The sequence below is a fragment of the Pleurodeles waltl genome, chromosome 3_1 (genome assembly GCF_031143425.1).
Source record: "Pleurodeles waltl isolate 20211129_DDA chromosome 3_1, aPleWal1.hap1.20221129, whole genome shotgun sequence".
NCBI classification, from domain to species: Eukaryota; Metazoa; Chordata; class Amphibia; order Caudata; family Salamandridae; genus Pleurodeles; species Pleurodeles waltl.
Genome location: NC_090440.1, coordinates 1,334,567,045 through 1,334,587,543, shown reverse-complemented (window position 1 = coordinate 1,334,587,543; position 20,499 = coordinate 1,334,567,045). Strand labels below are relative to the sequence as shown.

Here is a 20,499-nt window from a genome sequence, read left to right as displayed (position 1 = left end):
AGCCACTAGAATGAATTTGGCTTGGTTGTTAAAATCTTTTTCAGCTGGAATGCGCCTCCTAACAAGTGTTCTTGCAGAACCTCTGAAGCGAAAAACTGGACACTGCATATTCTCGATGGTGGTGAAAAGATCTAGCCAAGAGTTCTACCCACTGCTGGTCTGCTAGATGCCACCCGCTGAGCTTGTCCGCTCAGACATTAAAGAACCCTGTCAGATGGTTCGCAATCAGGAATATGTCCTAACACTCCAACCAATTCCAGAGGAGCAAAGTCTCCCTGGTACAGGGCCCAAGACCCCACTCCACACAGTTTGTAGCATATACCAGATGGCAGTGGTCTTGTCCATGAGACCCTGCACCAGTGTCCCTTTGATGGAGAGTAGGGTGGCTTTTAAAGCCAAATAAATGTCTCACAACTCCAGAAATATGAGATGGAGTTGGGCTTCCATCAGACACTACAGTTCACTGTTATCCACCTGCCCCAGATGACCTCCCCAATTCAGCAGGGACACATCTGTCACCGTGGTCAATTCTGGGTGGAGAAGGAAGAGAGGTCTGCCACTGACCCAATTACTTCTGAGTAGCCAACACTGCAGATCCTGTTCGGTCCTCTTCAAAATGGGAAGGTATCCAATAAGTTTCTTTAGTGCTGGCACCATTGGAATTTCAGATTTCTTTGTAGAGCCTGCATATGAAACCAGGCATAGTCAATAGGAGGATGTAGGATTCTAAAAGGCCAAGAAGCCCAGGACCTGCTTCCACTAAGATCCAGGACCGAGGCTGAATGATGAAAGCCTCTGCATATAAGGTGCAACTTTGGCTTGTTGATCATGATCCCTAAATAAAGTCAGGAGTTTTATCATTGTCTGCAGGTGGTCTACGACTGACTGTGGTGAGCCTGCCACCAACAGCCAGTCATTTTGTTAAGGAAAAACTCTGCAGATGGGCAGTGACCATGACAATCACTTTGTGAACACCAGAGGGACACTGATGAGGCTGAAAGGAAGCACAGCAAACTGAAAATGCTCCTGGCCTACCTGGATCCACAGGTAACATCTGTGGGACTGCAGGACAGCTATGTGAAAAACACCTTCTGCTGGTCCAAGGACACCATCTAGTTGCTCCGGTCCAGGATAGACAACATGAAAGCTGGCATGAGTATTTTGAATTGGTCTTGCTACAGGAATGCATTCAAAGGTCGTCCAGTACAATGTATAGCAAGAGTAGCAACCTTCGATTTTTCTGGACTCTCACAATAGCTCTTTTGAACAATAAAACCTGCACCTATTGCAACAAAATGAACAGGTGTTCCTTTGAAATTCGTTTTTAATATGGGGAAGATTTGGCAAAGCAGAAAGAAAGGGTAGGACATACTCATGTTGAATGATCTAATTTTTCATCCGCTGGACGTGCTAGATTCCCACCCTAGGAGAAAATACTGGATTCTGCCTCCCACAGGGTGGCTGTGTACCAGTAATGTTAAGCTAAAAAGACTTAGGCCCTCATTACAACCCTGGAAGTAAATGCTGCCTACCACCATGCTGACGGCCGCCAACATATTGTGAGCGCAGTGGTAATCCACCAGGGGTATTATGACCCACACATAGAAGACCGCCACAATACAGACACCCATCCAAGTCCGCTAGACCAAAGGTCAGTTATAAAATGGCGGAAGCAAAACCCAGACTGTTACGGCAACAGGAATACACCCACAGTATCACAACCCACGAATAAACGCAGCGGTCTTTCAACCGCGGTAAACCATTGGCGGTACACACTGCTGCGTTCAAAATACACACACACACATACAAAACTACACCACATTGGACAATTCAAAATACACACACCTGACACACATACACACACCACACCCACACCACTATAAAACACACACCCACAATACCTACAACCCTTACAACGAAAAAAATATATAACTAACAGAGAGACAAACCAGGAGCACCCACTCAATCAGAGGCACAGAACACCATCACCCATACACCATTCACGCACATCACAGCATACACAAAAACATATCATTCCACACATATCACTCACACCACATCCATGGCACCCCAAAGACACCCCAGGTTTTCTGAGGAGGAGCGAAGGGTCATGGTGGAGGAAATCATCCGGGTAGAGCCACAGCTATTCGGATCACAGGTGCAGCAGACGTCCTTTGCTAGGAAGATGGAGCTATGGCGGAGGACCATTTACAGGGTCAACGCCGTGGGACAGCAACCAAGAACCAGGGATGACATCAGGAAGAAGTGGAACGACCTATGGGGGAAGGTGCGTTCCGTGGTATCAAGACACCAGATTGCTGCACAGAGGACTGGCAGTGGACCCCCACCTCCTCCCCCACAACTAACAACATGGGAGGAGCAAGTCTTGGCGATCATGCATCCTGAGGGCCTCATAGGAGTAGCAGGAGGACTTGATTCTGTCAAGTCAAATCTTAACTACTTCACCCCACCCCCCACCCTACCTGCATGCCATCACAAACTCCTACCCCTACCCTCACCCCATCACTCCACCAACTCACATATACCCCACTAGCACAACCCACCCATCCCAATACCAAGCCCTGCATGCACCACCAATGCATGGACATCGCTCACAGACCTGCATTAACAGCCATCACCCCAGCATGCCCAATAGAGAGACTCACCTAGCCCACAAAATCACCACTCACACAAGGCCAAGCCGAGAGTAAAATCACAATCATAGTGGGAAACACACCCATGCACAAGAGGGCACACGCAGTTACATCAACAATGCTTTTGCATCCCAACAGGACCCCTACCCAATGTCACCGGAGAGGAGGTGCCAGCTACATCCAGTCCCCCCAAGAAGAGGCCCACAGTGATGACAGCGGCTCTGCACGCCTGGGTCCGGATGACCAACCTGACCCATCAGGGACCTCTAGACAGTCGGTTCCCCTGCCACAGTCCCAACCCACCACAGAGCCTCCCTCCTCAGGAAACACCACCACAGTACCCACCCAGTGGGCCCATGCCACTGTCCCCAAGACACATCAATCAGCAGTGTGTCCACCACTACAGGGACCCCAGGCAACCCACAAACCCAGGACGATCAGGGACCTGGGGTCAGTGGCAGTGGGCACACAGTTCAGGGGACAGAGGCACAGGACAACAGGGAAGCTCAGAGGATTGCTGTTCGACAACGGGAGGACAGGCCCAGGGAACCCACTCTCCACGAGGCACTCTCAAACATCCTGGGAGCATACCACCATTCCCAGAAGACCATGGGCCAGGTACTGGACAAGTCGCAGGAGACCCAGCGGCTGCAGGAGGGACAGTACTTGGGGATCAGGGAGGACCCAACAAAAATATACACCACCCTGATCACCATTGCAGGGGTGCTGGCTGACATGGGAAAGACCATGAGGGAGGCAGTGGCACAACAAAGGGCGCCTGACACTAGCCAATCAGAGGAACAGCCTTCCACCTCTGCCGGCGCTAGTGGACAGGAGGCCCGCCACAGGACCAACAGGCCACCAGCACCTCACACCCTGCAGAAGGAGAACTAACCTGCCTACGGTCCCTGTGATCCAGGCAGAAGACAGAGAACTTTGCCAAGACCCCTGCCAGGAAATAGGACTCTCCTGATAGTCACCCTTCTGTCCCACTCTGTTACCCAGTCCACCTTGAACTGCCATTGCTCCCCTTCCTATGCCCCATTGGACAATGCACCTGCGATATCAAGAGACTGGACTCTAACTGGACATTCCTCCACCATCACCCCAGCCCCTTGCACATACCCCTATACTTATTGGCACAATACTAAACACCCTTGAAACAAATACCATACTGGAGTCAGTGTAATGAATCTCAAATGTATTAGTACATTACCAAAGCATTGCAACCTATATGTACAGTGAAATATACTACAGGATGATCTCTGGTGGGCAGCAGTACATATAGCAGGAGCCAGAATGGGGCACACAGATCTGAAAATAGAGAATCCAAAGGGAACTGTCAGTGGCCATAGACACAGGGTAAGAGGCAGCCATGTACAATGTCCAACAGCGTATTGAAATGTTAAGTGGAGTTACAGTCTCTTACCTGTGTGTCACTGGAAGTACTGCTGTATTATGTTTGTTCTGTTGTACACATCTTCTTCCTCTGTCTCGTCTTCGTCCCTGTCCACAGGCTCCACCGCTGCCACAAGACCATCTCCAGGCTCATCCTCCTGCAGAAAAGGCACCTGGCATTTCAAGGCCAGGTTGTGCAACATACAGCATGCCACGATGATCTGGCACACCTTCTTGGGTGAGTAGTACAGGGATCCACCAGTCAGATGGAGGCACCTGAACCTGGCCTTCAGGAGGCCGAAAGCTCTCTCAATTAACCTCCTTGTACGCCCATGTGCCTCATTGTAACGTTCCTCTGCCCTTGTCCTGGCATTCCTTACTGGGGTCAGTAGCCATTAGAGGTTGGGGTAACCAGAGTCACCTGTAAATAAAGAGGGACAATTGTTAGACACACACTAACCCTTAGGGACAATCCCATACCCAGACACCTACTCATACTGTGTGGGGACCTTGGGCTCACCTATTAGCCAGACCCAGTGCCTCTGGAGTTGGCCCATCACATATGGGATGCTGCTATTGCTCAAGATATAGGCGTCATGCACAGAGCCAGGGTATTTGGCATTCACATGGGAGATGTACTGGTCCGCCAAACACACCATCTGCACATTCATCGAGTGATAGCTTTTTCTATTCCTGTAAACCTGTTCATTTCTCTGAGGGGGGGGGGGGGGCGGAGACACACAAATGCCACATGTGTACCATCAATGGCACCAATGATGTTGGGGATATGTCCCAGGGCATAAAAGTCAGCCTTCACTGTGGCCAATTCATCCACCTGGGGGAACACGATGTAGCTGCGCATGTGTTTCAGCAGGGCAGACAACACTCTGGACAACACGTTGGAGAACATTGGCTGAGACCTCCCTGTTGCCATGGCCACTGTAGTTTGAAAGGAATCCCTTGCCAGGAAATGGAGCACTGACAGGACCTGCACTACAGGGGGGAATTCCTGTGGGCTGGCGGATAGCTGGCATCAGGTCTGGCTCCAATTGGGCACACAGTTCTTGGATTGTGGCACAATCAAGTCTGTAGGTGATGATAATGTGTCTGTCCTCCATTGTCGACAGGTCCACCAGGGGTCTGTACACCGGAGGATGCCGCCATCTCATAATCTGCCTCAGCGGTTGTATCCTATGGAGGAGAACGGTGAGCAGAGAGTCATATTTCCACATAGATTGCACTAATGTTGCTGAATTGATGTCACAGAAGCAGTACGTGAAGTCGAGCGTCAGTTGATGTGCCAATGTCTGGTGTGATGCAGTTAGGTGCCATGCCATGTGCCCCCCTGAAATGGCGGCTGCCTGACCTGTGAGGAGGGACAAGTGGAAATGAGGTAATTGCGCTGGCGGCGTAAGCCGTCCCGGTAGGCGGTCGATGACCACTGCGCAACTTCGCATTGGTTATCATTGGGCCCTATGGGTTCCAGGAGCCAATTGCGATGTACGCCGGCGGTGACGGTACGCACCGCCATTTTCTAACTATTCACTTACTTGCTACCTGACCATCAACAGGAGAGGACCTACAGTGCAAGTGCTGCTGTGACCCGAGTCTGGAAGCGACAATGGCACATGCGTCTGGGGAAAGGGCTCCTGCCTTCACTGCGGAGGAGTTGGAGAAACTGGTGGATGGGGTCCTACCCCAGTACACATTACTCAATGGTCCTCCAGACAAACAGGTGAGTACACTGTGAGCATGATGTGTGGGCAATGCATGTTTGGAGTGGTGTGGATGTACGCCACATGTTGGGGGGTGCTGAGGCATCCTGGCCTGAGTGCTGCATGAGAGGTGGTCAGTGTATGTGCGTCAGGGCATGGGTGGGAACTGGTGGGCAATGGGTGTGCCGGTCCGGACGGGTGAGTGATTTCATTTTCTGCTGTCCTTTCCCTCCAGGTCAGCGCCCACCAGAAAAAGGGTATTTGGCGAGCCATCGCCAAGAAGGTGCGGACCCTGGGGGTCTATCACAGGCGGAGCACCCACTGCCGCAAGAGATCGGAGGACCTGCGCCGCTGGGCTAAGAAAACGGCAGAGGCCCAGCTGGGGCTGGCCTCCCAATGTGGAAGGGGTGCCCGTCGCACCATGACCCCACTGATATTCTGCATCCTGGAGGTGGCCTATCTGGAGTTGGAGGGGCGCTTGAGGGCATCACTGCAGCAACAAGGGGGTGAGTACAGAATCAGATTCATGACTTTGCACGCTTTAGGAGGTAGCTGGGTGGGGGATGTGGGCTGTGGGTGCTCCTAGGCCAGGGCGATCATGGCAGGGTAGGTCCCTTGTGTGCAGGCTCTGGTGCACTCCTACCCCAATGGTGTAAGTGGCCATCTACTACTGGGCAGGGTCCTGTGGGTGTCAGGTGTGCAGATGCTGGCGTTAGGCATTGTACCCCATGGGCTGGTGACTATCTTAGTGATTGGTTGGGCATGGCCTAGTGCATAGGACAGCTCACTGTGTGTTGTGAACGCCAACTGTAGTGTTGTTGCTGGCATTGACCAAGTGTATCCTCTGTCTCTCCCCCCCATATTTGTTTTGGCGCCCTGTCCATGTGTGCATTGGCATCATCTGGCAGAGGAGCAGAGGCGACGGAGGGAGCTGCATCCCACATGGGCCTGGAGGCCGAATCCACCGAGGGTGAAGGCACCAGTGGGACGGAGGGCGAGGGGAGCTCCACGACGGGGACAGGAGGGGACACCACGGACAGTGACTCCTCCTCAGATGGAAGCTCCCTGGTGGTGGCAGACACCTCAGTGCCCACCCCAACAGGTACAGCCGCCACCCGTCCTACCAGCACCACCCTCCCAGCAGCCCCTCAGTGTGTTTCCTGTGCCCGCTCACCCAGGAGGGTGGGCATCTCCTTCGCCCCAGGCACCGCAGGCCCTGCCCCAGTAAGCCCTGCTGCCCTCAGTGAGGAGGATATTGACCTCCTGAGATCCCGCTCTGTTGGGCAGTCAACCACACTGAATGCCATCCAGGGTCTAGCAGGGCATTTGCATCAAACAAATGCATATCTGGAGGGCATTCACTCTGGTGTGGCGGCCCAACAGAGAGCATTTCAGGCTCTGGCCTCAGCACTGATGGCAGCCAATGTCCCTGTGTCCAGCCTCCCCCCTCCAACTTCCACTACCCAGACCCAATCCCCTGCTCCTCCTCCTCCTCCACCTCCACCTCCCTCCCAGTAGCATCTACACTCACACCTGCATGCACTACATCTTCATCTACTACCTCCAGCACGCCCATCACAACACACACCTCACGAGCAGTCATCACCCCCACAACCATGCACACATCCCGTGTCCTCTCCCAGTGTGTCTGTGACCCCTCCTCCCAAAGTACACAAACGCAAGCACCTACACACCCAACAGCCATCCACCTCACAACAGCATCCAGCCCATGCACCTTCACCCAAATTCAGTAGACGTACACCTCCTACAAACATTCCCTCTTCCTCCACTCCCAAACCCTCTCCATCTTCCCGTCCCAGTGTCTCCCACCACTGCCCCCCCGTCCTTCCCCTCGGGCCAGGGTGTCAAGATCTCCGGCCAGCACCTCAGCCACCAAGTCGGCCTCCGCTGTGGTACCTGCAAGTCCCAGAGGATCAAAGGGGGCACCCATCAGGGCAGCCAGTGTGCCACCGACCCCTGCAAAGGACCAACCCATTCCGCCACCTGCCAAGGTGAAGAAGGGGCCAGCATGAGCACGGCTAAGAAGCACGACCCACCCAGCAAGGCCTCCTCCAAAACTCAGACTGCCAGTGCCAAGGTCCCAGCAGCATCTGCCAAGGTGGGGAAGGGAAAGAAAACCCTAGGCAAGGCCCTTCAGGCCAAAGAGGCTCCAGGTGAGGGACTAGTGCCCACCATCAGTACTGACCGCACCGCAACTTGTACCGCGGAAAGCACCGCCGCAGGCACCGCCACCTGCACCGCTATCTGCCCCGTCACCTGCACTGCCCCCTGCACCGGCCCCTGCACTGCCGCTGCCACAACAACTGTCAGCAGCATCATCCCCAGTGGGCAGCCGTCCGCGGCTGCAGGAGACAGCCTGGTGTCCCCCCTCCACCACTACCAGCACCTGCACCACGGCCAGTACCGGCAGAATCCCTGCCGCAAGCACCGCCACTTGCACCGCCACATGCCCAGCCGGTGCCACTACAACTGTCAGCAGCAGCATCCCCATTGGGCAGCCGTCCGGGACAGCAGGAGAGGGCCTGGACCCTCCCACTACCACTTGAAGCACCCCCACCAGCACCGGCACTACCACCAGTTTGCAGCCTTCGTCGCCGCAGGATGGAGTCTGGCCCTGCCTCCATGGAGTATCATGCTACTTGTTCCCTGCAAATCAAGTGCCTCAGACACGGTGAGGGAATGTGTACTGCCACACCCCAAGTGCAGCATCACTGGGCAAAATACCCGCTCCAGAACCAGTGGAAAAATACATCCATTATCACTATCCTTGGCAGGATGAAGCAGACTGGGCACAAGCCCCCCTGCAGACCAGTGGAGAAATACATCCACTATCACTATCCTTAGCAGGATGAAACAGATTGGGCACAAGACCCCCTCCGGAACCAGTGGAGAAATATATCCACTATCACTATCCTTAAGCAGTATGAAGCCAACTGGGCACAAGGTCCCCTCCAGAACCAGTGGGGAAGCCATCCAGTAGAGAGACTGTGGCTTTGCACTCCCCAGGACCAATCAGTGGGCAAACCACCCACTTGGGAGACTTGAGAGACTGTGGCTTTGCGCTCCCCAGGACCAAGCAGTGGGCAAATCACCCACGAGAGACTGTGGCTTTGCACTCCCCAGGACCAAGCAGTGGGCAAACCACCCACTTGAGAGACTGTGGCTTTGCACTCCCCAGGACCAAGCAGTGGGCGAACCGCCCACTAGAGGGACTGTGGCTTTGCACTCCCCAGGACATCGCTGTGGGCATGTTGCCACCTCCAGGAGCTGTGGCATAGTACCATCTTCCGGCTGAGGTGCCCCCCCCTCTCCCCGTCCCCCTGACGTGCCTGTGTGTTTTCGAACTGATGCCCCTGCAGTGTTCTCTCCGTTTTCAGGCAGGAGTCAAGTGTGGGCTTCGCCCATGACTTTTTGGCCCAGTGGGCCATGGGCATTTGCAAAGGACAGTCAGTGTACGGCCTTCTGTACATATTGTAAATATTTGTATATACTATTTTTCTAATTGTTAACTATATCTGCATATTTCAAAATATCACTATTTGCACTCTATTCCTTTTGTCCTTGCATTCTTCCAGGGAGTTACAGAGTGTAAATGTAATGTTGCTGCATGTTTTTGTGTGTATGGGTGAGGGTGGGGGTGTTGCGTGTGTGTGTCACTTTTTTTTTCCTCCCCGTCCCCTGTGTGCTAGGTGCAGTACTCACGTGGTCGTCGCCGCTGCCTTTGATATCTGTCGTGTATGAGAAGATACACCAGCATGGGGAACACCTGCAGCTCGGGCTCCATGGTGTCCTGGTTCTTCGTTGCTTGTCGAGAGGTGAGTGGTTTCCCTTCCAAGTCCTGTTTCTGCTGAGCTTTTGATGGCGTCGGTACCACCCCGGAAAAGCTGGCGGATTGGCGGGTTGTGATAGGTTGGCGGTACATTGTCTTCTGCCTGTCTGTTGGCGGTTACCGCTGCGGTGTTTGTTGCTATCACCTTGGTGGTCAGAGTGTTAAAGTGGCTGTATGTGTTGGCGGTTTCCGCCGTGGTCGTGATCCCATTTTTTTTCCGCCGGCCTGTTGGCGGTATTACCGCCGCTTTAACACCGACCGCCAGGGTTGTAATGAGGGACTTAGTGGCTGCTGACACTGGGGGAAGGGACGGGTGAGGCAGCAGGGTGGCGGGAGGGAACTGTGAACTTATGCTTTTGTTGGCCTGCATGTAGCTTGCCAGATCCCCAGTCAGTAATATAAAAGCCAGTACAGAAAACATATTTGGCTGCATATTGGCCATACTGAATTATGTGAGCCATGAGGCCTTAAATTCTTCTGGATCACTTGCAAGATCTCACTGACTATGCCCCAGAGAGCACACATACATCCACCTAATAAGCAGACTGTGCTGACCGATTCCAAAACAAGGTTAGCAAAGGAGAAAAAGCATTTTCAAATGCCAAAGTCCTCATAGACTCCCTATCCCGAGGAGTTGTAGGAAATAAATTTGACCAGGTCCCTACAAAGGTATTAGTCAATGTATTGTTGAAAGAGTAAGCACATGTGGTTGGCACAGGCTGAATGACTTCTGTAAGGACATTAGTTTTGTCAATAGAGGGCAGCTGTAGGTCCAAGACCTGACCTGCTCTTCAGACTACTACTGCAAATGATGCACCAATAGGCAACCTACCACTTTGCTTCTCAGTCTGTCTTTGGGTGCATAAAGGCACACCTAACACACAACTTCGAATCGTGTCCCAAGCCCAAACACCAAAAACACACCTCATGCAGGTCTGTGACTGACATCAGTTTGAAACAATTGCAGCAAGGTTTGAAAACTGTAGCTTTAGCTGGGGACACTGGATTTTGGTATATTTTCTGGAATTGTGGTAAGGCCAATGAAATTGGTATGGAGGTCCAGATTTGCATTAGAAGAGGCAGAAAGAAAGAAACTGACATCAGCATGCAGGCCTGCCGCTTATAAGCAGCTCCACTCTGCCACTTTCAGGGTGGAATGGAGTCAACATGGCACATCTAGCGGGGAGGGGGGAATGTTGCTGGAGAAAAGTTTTCTGGATCCAGTCAGATGGCTGGGGAGTAAGTGAGGAACCTGTGGTTAGAAGTATCCATCAAAAATAAGGATGTAATAGCAGAAGACCAATGAGAGAGGTCACCTTTATTGTCACAATACTTTGATAATTTTGTCCTAAATGTGGTTCCTCCTAGCTTGAAGTTATTTTTTTAACATTACAACCGAGCTTCCTGCCTCATTCAGGATATGAAAGTACTACAATTCTAGATACCAAAGTGGAGTACTTGTCAGAACTAATAGATAATCTCTCTAAATGCCAATACACATGTGCAATCAGTGATTTGTTTCCACACTTCCTGCTCACACACAGAGGAGCCAAAGGAAGTGGGCTTTTAAAGCATGCAATTATTTTCACATCTTCTGAGTAACCCAATCTTTTAAAAATCCTGGTACTGCTCATTAGCACTATAACTTCTAAGTAAGTCGAGACTGTGAACAGTTTGTAAACAAGAATGCATGTTAAAATGAAATTGCTAATTATTTTCCTTTTTAAAGGGAAAATAACCTGAATAAAGAAAGGCAGCAAGGCAATGTGTGTACTCCCTTTACATGCCACAACATATTTAAGAACCTGTGTCTTGTAAGGGAGAAATCTACTCCTGCAAAAGGTTCAATGTGAGATGCAAAAAAGTGGAAGATATCACAAAAGCTGAACATCAAATGTACTTACATTTTCCAACATGCACAAAAATCTCAAATCAGTGTCTCCGGTAGAAAGACACAAAGTACCACAGCACCCCATAAAAGAACACAACACAGAGTAAGAAACCACAACGACTGCACCCTTAACACGATTTGAAAGCAGATAAACCACAGACAGTCCAATCATGCTAGCATTCCACCTTTTTCCACCATAATCCACTGCGTAACATCACCAAATTCTGGAGCATTACGCTGCTGGTTGCTCTCCCAAGAAAGGTTCTTATTTGTATTTCACAAGGCTAAAAGCTCTTTTCTCCACACAAGTCTGGGCTGGAAACACACGTTTTTTTAAACTGTGCAGCCTGTCATTGAGTCACAGACATTGTGTTCCCTTATTGATACCTCCAAAGAGTTAGAAAAAATTCCACTTTAACAGTTAGCTCCAATATGAAGAGCAGCTGTTTCAGAAACACTCAACTAAGTCATCTCCAGAACTTGCAGCTCATTTGTTTGGCATTGCCACAACTAATCCAAATATTTGAAATTTACAGGAATTTTGTGCATTTTTGTTAACTAACATTTTGCATGGGGTAAAATGGACTAGCCATCTTCTGAACATGGTAATGCTTTCTTTGGGTACGGCAAATAAGCAGAGAACACTCAGAGTTAGTACAAGAGTTAGGTGCATGCTACCTTACAAGAACGATCAGAAAAGAACAATCTTACCGAGTAAGGAGGCTGCAAATGTGAAAGAGACCAGGGTGGAAAGAAACAGAGAAGGCACATTATAATCAGGTAAGTTCCTCAACTTCAACAAGCATATGGTGGCCAACAACCTCATTCTATATGGAGGGTACACAAGGAGACGGAGAGTCTGTCCTATGTGAGTGGCTAGATACACTTCCACCTTCTTGCAGATCAGTTTCTAGACACAACTAGTAGGGAGACAGTACAATCAGGGACAGCAGAAGGAGGCAAGTATGAACCTCCCTCATAGCTTTCACCACATATTGGTCATAAATTGCTCTTGTGCATAGTAAGTCTCCCTATTCTGTTCCACATTGGTATGCGACTACCTTTTGACTAATAGTTTATATGTTCTCTTGCCATGGAGAGGTCAAAATCTGAAGGCTGAACCTCATAATCACACTTCTCCTAGCACACAAGCTAGAACATTCATTAAAAAAAATAAAAGCAGCTGTGGACCAGGCTGCAAGTACAGTACCAGTCTCATCACATGGGGTGCTCACAGGTGTCAGCAGTCCTTTCTTCTTCTTTTGTTGTCTGCAAGAACAGTATTCATCAGCAGTGAGGATAAAGAAGCAGTAAGAATCTTTGTGCCCTTAGTCACTCCTCTTCTCAACCCCCCAGGGCACTCCAATTGTTGACCCTTATACACTCTCTTCCTCTGTCACTTATTCCCCATGTATACAATCCTCTAAACAAAACTATTTCTTTATTACTCCTCTCTAGCTCGTCCTTCTGCCACCGCTCCCAGATCTTTCCACTCTTTCACCCAGCCAGTTCCTGCCACAATGTGACTTACCTCCAGTTCTCCCAACAGGCAATGATGAAAGTCAGCAGGTAGAAGGATAGGAAAATGCCCAAACAGAATAACATCCCGCCAACATAGGCATCTATGGGAATAAAGTCACGTGGTAAAGTGGATAAAAAGAACAATCGCTAAACAGCCTCCTGTAAGATAAAGGCAAACAGTAAGGTATACAGGAAGGGCAAAAAGCCTACATGAGCATCGGCAGTGATAAAGTCAAATATTAAGGAGCACGAAAAGAACATAAACCCGAAATAAGCATCTGTGGGGACAAGCACACACAGGAAGATACACAGTAAGAACATAAACCCTACACAGCCATCTGTGGGGATGAAGAAAGTAAGTTGCCAAAAACAAATTTAAAAAATCACTGTACATAGGCATATATCAGGATAAAGGTATGGGGCACAGAAAGATCACCTACTTTGCATAGGCATCTGTGTTGATAATGGAATTTGGTAAGCTGCAAAGAGCATTTCCCTCAAAAAAGTACCAGTGGCCATAAAGGCACACCAGTAATGTGCTTGGAAACTACATTCTCCCTACAAAAGTATCTTTGGGGATAAAGGAAAGTGGTAAGGTGCACTGAGAATCCAGGTGTGGAAGACAATGCAGAGACCGATGGCTGTCCTTAGAAATAAAGGAATCTGTTCTGTCTGGGAGACAGCTTTTCAAGTATATTTTTGTTTCATGTCTGCATGAGCTGTAAGGGTGTGACACGTGGCACATAATAGCTGGAGTCCAGATGCACTGCAGCAACGTGGAGGGCAGCGTGAAAAGTAAAGAACATGTCAGATACTGAATGGCTATCTAGCAAGGGAATTCTTTTAAATCTTTAAGACCTGATAATATAAGAAGACGTCAAGTACATGGCAATTTCTGCACACAGCCGGGTACATGATATAGGCATTTTACATTAGAATAATATGAGCACCAGGGTTTTCTATTTGACCTGGTAATGTCGTGAGTGCTTTGATTCTTGGAGATAATACAAGCTGCAGTGAAAAAGTCTTTTACACCATTATAGAATATCACGTTACCATGCATATCATTACCATGTGGTATGCTACAATGCATTTTTTTTACATGTTGTACCTTTACAATGCACTGTTTTTGTTTTCTACAAATCTTTACTGTGAGAATACCATTAAAAAAAAAATATATATATATAAATAAAAATGTCTCCAGAGAACCACCAGAGCTGCCGCTCCTCCACCCAGTGGTGATTCCGTCCACGAGAGTGGCATTCATGTTAAATATGAATCAACCAGCCCAAGGAAGGACCAAATATACACCGGCACTCCAGGAGAAGATCAATCAGTGTAAAAATGTATTGCCACAATCAATCAAAAAGAACAGACGCATTTCAGCACTCAGTCTTCATTAGTGTCGCTGGTCCACACAAAACCATCATACTTCTAACTTCCCACCAAGGAGCAAGTAACATAGCAAAAATTACACAAAAACCACAACTATGTTGGGCAGACAAATGTGGGGGCCATATTGCAATTCATCACAAACATATAATCAAGCAAAGTGCAACTCCTAAAATCAAATTTCAATTCATGAAATCATTAGAGAGCTAAGCAAATCACTGCAAATGTAAAGTAGGTGATAGAAACCCAACCCCCTACCCCCAGACATTCAATCACACCCCCGGTTTAGGATTATCAATTCAAACATATCAGCCAAAGTGTTGTATGTAACATCCCCAATGTCAATACTATAGCTGTTGAGCATTCTATAGCTGTGCATACCCGGATACTTAGAGCAACAATGCCCAAGGGAGAAGCACTTAGTTGGCTTACAGCATCATAATATTCAATAAACTCACCTCCAATGATCATTGCATCATTATAAATTGCCACCACAACCCATCCACCTGCAAATAGCTTCCTCCATATCATCCTTAATAGGTGAAAGTTCCCCAATTGAGCCCTGAAGGGGCAAATCAATCCCGCTCCCACTCCCCCCAGCAATTCAGCACAATAGAGGAACAAGAGCTGTGTGCAGAATTATACTGGACAACTCTCTTGACTTTCAAGTAGACTGAATTCACCTAATACATCTGCCTCATGATGAAGCACCTTAACGGACTACTGTTTCGTATCACTCATCTGAGGGCCAAAAAGAGGGGTGGGGAAAGACATTACATGGGAACAACCCACTCAAAACTCATATGCAGTTGAGAAAATACTTATCAGTAGCTAATATCATACAACATATAACTATCCATACACCTCTATCTCCCTGGGGAGGAAACAAAGTACCCATAAAGAGGACGGAAAAGCAAATGGGAGAGGATGAGAACTCAGACTATCAGACCTAGCTAGATTGGAGAACAAAAGTATTCAATAAGAAGAAATCAGGCAAAGTGTCACCACAAGTATGAGAGAACAACTGGTGTATCCTGTGTCCTATCCAGGTAACTGTATCAATTTGCTTAGCACTGCAGTGATTGCATAAACTGAAACTTCATTTCAGGAATTGCACTTTGCTTGATTATATGTTTATGATGGCCGCCACACTTGTCTATCACTGCATGGTTGAGGTATTTGTGTTTCTTTGTCTATGTTACTTTCTCCTTGGTGGGAGGTTATAAGTCTGATGTCGTCGTGCAGACCAGTGACACTGATGAAGGCCGAGTGCCGAAAAGAGTCTGTTCTTTTTGTTGTGGCAATATGTTTTTGTACTGATTGATCTTGTCCTGGAGTGACCGTCTAATATGGTCCTGCCTTGAGCTGCTTGAAAGGAATTTAACTTGAGTGCCACTCTCATAGACGGAGGCAACGCCACCTGGAGGAGTGGCAGCTCTGGTGTCTCTGTGGAGAAATGTCATTACTTTTGGCCTGTCGACCAATTGCGACAAGAAGAAATACGGACCGCATTACAACGCGGACCACAGTGGATGCAGACTTAAAGCTGTCAGCTGCTGGTTGGTTGAGCGTCCATTGACGCAGAGTCGGAGGATCCTCGGTGTGCGAACTGTCTCCCACTGGTAAGTTGTGCATGTGTGATACATTGCTCCAATCTCTCCAAAGTGGCAGCGGAGTTAGGAAGTGAGAGCGTTAAGAGGGTGCCACAACAAAATGTTCAGGCGGAGGTGGAGTTCAAGGCGGAGATGGGGGGTGGGGGGGCAGACTTTGAAAGTTACGACAGCTAGAGTTGAGATATATTATTGACCTGCAGACCAATAAACCAGGAGTACTAAATTGCAAAGAGGAGATCTGGGTCCAAGTATGCGGCTGATGATTATAGTTACCTAGATAGGAGATAGGATTCACCAGTGGTTGTCTCACACTTTTTGTAACACTGTCTGATTTATTCTTGTAAAATACTTCTCCAATCAAGCTAGGTCTGAGATTCTTAGTTTTTCATCCTCTCCCATTTGCTTTTTCCTTCCTCTTTATGGGTATTTTGTTTCCTTTCTTCTCTCCCCCAGGGAGAGGTGGGGTCAGGAGATGTGCGTGTATGTTATATGTTGTATGACAGTGGTTCCCAACCTTTTGACTTCTGTGGACCCCCACTTTATCATTACTGGAACCTGGGGACCCCCACTGAATCATTATTAGATTCTGGGGACCCCCTTACTGAGTCATTACTTAAAGCTGGGGACCTAATCTGTTAAGGTGATTTAATTTTCGAAGCAGTCGCGGACCCCCTAAGGAGGCTTTGCGGACCCCCAGGGGTCCTCGGACCACAGGTTGGGAACCACTGTTGTATGATATTAGCCACTCAAGAGTTTTCTCACCTACAAGTTTTGAGTGGGTGTTTCCCATGTAATGTCTTTCCCCACCCCTCTTTTTGGCCCTCAGATGAGTGATACGGAAGGGTAGACAGGGCGTTTCATCACGAAGTGGATATACTAGATGAATTCAGTCTAGCTGAAAGACAACAAGAAAATTGTCCTGTATTTTTCTGCACACAGCTCTTTTTCCGTGCTCATGAGGAATTGCCATGGGGAGTGGCAGCAGGTGGATTTGCCCATTTAGGGCTCAATTGGGGAACTTTTCCGTATTCAGGATGATATGGAGTAAGCTAGTAGGTGGACGGGTTGTGGTGGTAACTGATAATGGTGCAGTGATCACTGGAGATTAATTTATTGAATATTATGTGATGCTGTAAGCCAACTAAGTGCTTCTCCCTCGGGCATTGCCACTTTATTACATAATAGGCAATGCACAGCTATAGAATGAGCAACTGGTAATGTATTGACATTGGGGATGTTAAATACTACTTTGTCTGATATGTTTGAATTAATAATTATAACTTGGGGTTGTAACTGAATGTCGGGGGTAGAGGAGGGAAATTGGGTTTCTCTCACCTACTGTGCATTTGCAGTGATTTGCTTAACACTGCGGTGACTGCATGAACTGAAATTTGATTTTAGGAATTATATGTTTATGATGAACTGCAATATGGCCGCCACGTTCGTCTACCACTGCATAGCCATGGTATTTTTGTTCCTTTTTCTATGTTACTTGATGTCTTGCAGGCCAGCAACACTGACAAAGGCTGAAATGTGTACACCCCCTACCCCCACCACCAGATGACAGTCGCCAGTAGGTAGTTTTAGTTATGACCTGGTTTCCATTGGAAAAGCGTTTTTTTGTTTGGCTAATAACTTTGGTGCTGTCTGATGAATGTTCACAAAATTTTCAAAACTTATTTGCCACTCACTGCGGCTGCTGTCTGGAAAGTTTGGAGTGATTCATTGGAGAGAAAAAGGGTGCTTCCAAAACATATTTTCCCTATGCAATTTGTCACAGCGATTATAGACACAACTACAGACCGGAGCGCTGAATGGAATTACACCACATTTGGCAGAAAGCTGTATCTTGGGCCGAAAGTGTGCTTTTTGTAATTTGGTGTAAATCTGTTTTGGAGTTATATAAAATAAATATGCATATCTGAATAAAAATGAAATATGATATAAGGAGTCAGGATAGAGGTGCCCTGAACCCCGTGGGACTAATGGTCTCTGAGGGACCCCTCATGGAGCAGAAATTGACCAAAAAGTTTCTTTTTGAGGCCCACGAGGATCTGCAGATCCTACGCGGTGGTCAGCACAACCCCAGGTAAATCTAGAATGGATCTTCGGATCCAGGGCCCATTTAAAAAAAGCCACTTACAGACCTACACAGCCACTCACACCCACACAACCACTCACACTCACAGACCAACTAAACCACCTCACACCCACTCAGACACACAGAGCCAGTCACACAGGCACTCATATACCTATTCATATAGTTACACATCCAACCACTCTGAGTCACACACCCATACGGACACTCAAACCCACTCACAGACCCACAGTGTGGGGTTGGCTGCATGCATGGGGGTTGTCTGTGCGCAGTGGGGCTGAACGCATGCGGGGTGGGGGAAGGATGTGCGTGGTGGCGGTTAGAATAACGTATGGTAATGAAATATTACGTTAAGGTACAAAACCCTAGAAATTCACTGGAAAAGAAAAACAAAGGTTACAGGGACGCTATAGTTAGGTTCAGATTTTACACATACAAAACCATAGAAATTCAATAGTTATAGTTATACTTATCAAAAAAAAATACTATAACTCCTGCCATAGCCATGCACTGGTAACTACCCCACATATTCGCATCAGTCATCACATCTTGTAGGACATCACTGATATTGCTGTAACATTTCCAATAAAAAATTTGATGAGAAAGCTGTGCATGGCAGTGGTGCAAGCTATAGTTACCTTGGGCACTCAATATTGTTTCTTGAGTTAAGTAGAACTATAACTGCTGAATTCCTATGGTTTTGTGTGCGTGTGTAAAATCTGAATCTAACTATAACATCCTGGTATCCTTTGTTTTAAATATATATATATATATGGAAAATGTCACTTACCCAGTGCACATCTGTTCGTGGCATGTTGCGCTGCAGATTCACATGCTGTGCACTGTTCCTGCCATCTAGTGTTGGGCTCAGAGTGTTACAAGTTGTTTTTCTTCTAAGAAGTCTTTTCGAGTCACGGGACTAGAAAAGACTTCTTCGACGAAAAAAAACTTGTAACACTCCGAGCCCAACACTAGATGGCAGGAACAGTGCACAGCAGGTGTATCTACAGCTACACATGCCATTGAACACATAAATATATACCCACACACACATAACCTACTGGCAGTCTCAGGTAGACAATTATAATTAGGACTTAGTTTCCAAACAAAAAGAGTTTTGTTTTGCCATTAACTCTGACACCGTTTGACGAATCTTCACGAAACTTTCAAAACTAGTTGAATGTTTTGGGGGTTGGGGGGGGATTAGTCAAGTGGGGGCTAAGAAGAAGGGGGGGCCCAAAGTACTTTTTCCCCATGCAATGTCCATAAGGATTTTTAGAGACAGCTGCAACCCGAACTGCTGGAATGAATTAGACCAAGTTTGACAGAAAGGTAGCTTGTTGTCCAGAAAGCACAGTTTTTGTGATTTGGTGCAAATCCGTTTAGTAGTTTTCAGATATTAATGGAAAAAGAAATATGTATAACTGGGCAAAGCCTAAGCACACGATCTCATGATGAGATCTGTTTGGCTGTCAGCACTTCAAACAGGAAGGGCTGTCAGATATCTTGGGACCAATATACACAATAGCACCCCATTGAAATGCGCTGTAATGAATGGCTGGTTTTGAGGGTCACAAAACGGAGAACGTATAAAGGGTAATAACAGATTTAAGTTACAATATAAATCATTTGCTGATGGTACCATACTAATTTCTGGTGTGTTCTAAAGTGATTTTACCCAGTGAAGATGCCTTTTGCTGGGATTTCACGAATCATGTTTGAGAGAAAACTGTTGTCTCATGATTTTCCCATAGAGGTTATGGAAGGTGCTCCAGAAGCAAAAATGAGCATACTTTCTGTAAATTCACACTATCTTTTGCAGCCATATGAGAATTAAGTTTGACATTCTCAGTAAATGTACTTCCAACAGCTGCAGCCTGTCTGTTGATTCCCCTGTGTTCCACTGTAGCCTCCCAAAGTGTTCTAAACAATAACTAGAGCACCAACAGTCTTACTTAAGACGAAAGTGTCGCACACTTGAAGTCATCTTGATTAAGTCAAACTGGTAAAACTTAAACATTTAATTTAGAAAGGAACAAAATGAGTGGGTTTATTTTGTCACAGAAATAATGGTTAGTGCTGAAGAAAGAAACATTAGGACACGTTAAAGTGAGTTTTCAAACATCTTCCTCTTCTATTTCATGAAAACATTCTGACATGCAGATTGAAACATGCATTTTCAACACCAGCTTCAGACTGCCAGTTAACTTCCTGGTGATCAGCAACTTTTGCTACAGTCTTCTAATGAGCAATTAGAGTGATAACATTAGGAATTTATGCCAAAAGTGTGGCTCATCTCAACGCCATCTTGATGGAATGTAAGAAGAAACCTGAATGCATTTTCTACTGAGGATACTGCAGTAAAGG

General features: G+C 47.6%; 1 protein-coding gene across 3 annotated transcripts in view; it reads right to left on the bottom strand.

Annotated features, from left to right (window-relative positions):
• The window catches only part of SIDT2 (SID1 transmembrane family member 2), a 278,793-nt gene that overhangs the window by 185,028 nt on the left and 73,266 nt on the right, over positions 1–20,499 (bottom strand). For 2 of the 3 annotated variants that reach the window (XM_069224701.1, XM_069224702.1), the window contains exons 9-10: positions 13,040–13,130; positions 12,719–12,777 (exon numbers count right to left, since the gene is read on the bottom strand). In XM_069224701.1, the coding sequence (XP_069080802.1) occupies positions 12,719–12,777; positions 13,040–13,130 (150 nt within the window). Of the gene's footprint in view, positions 1–12,219; positions 12,260–12,718; positions 12,778–13,039; positions 13,131–20,499 lie in introns of those variants that run through there. The other variant, XM_069224703.1, reaches the window with a different exon arrangement.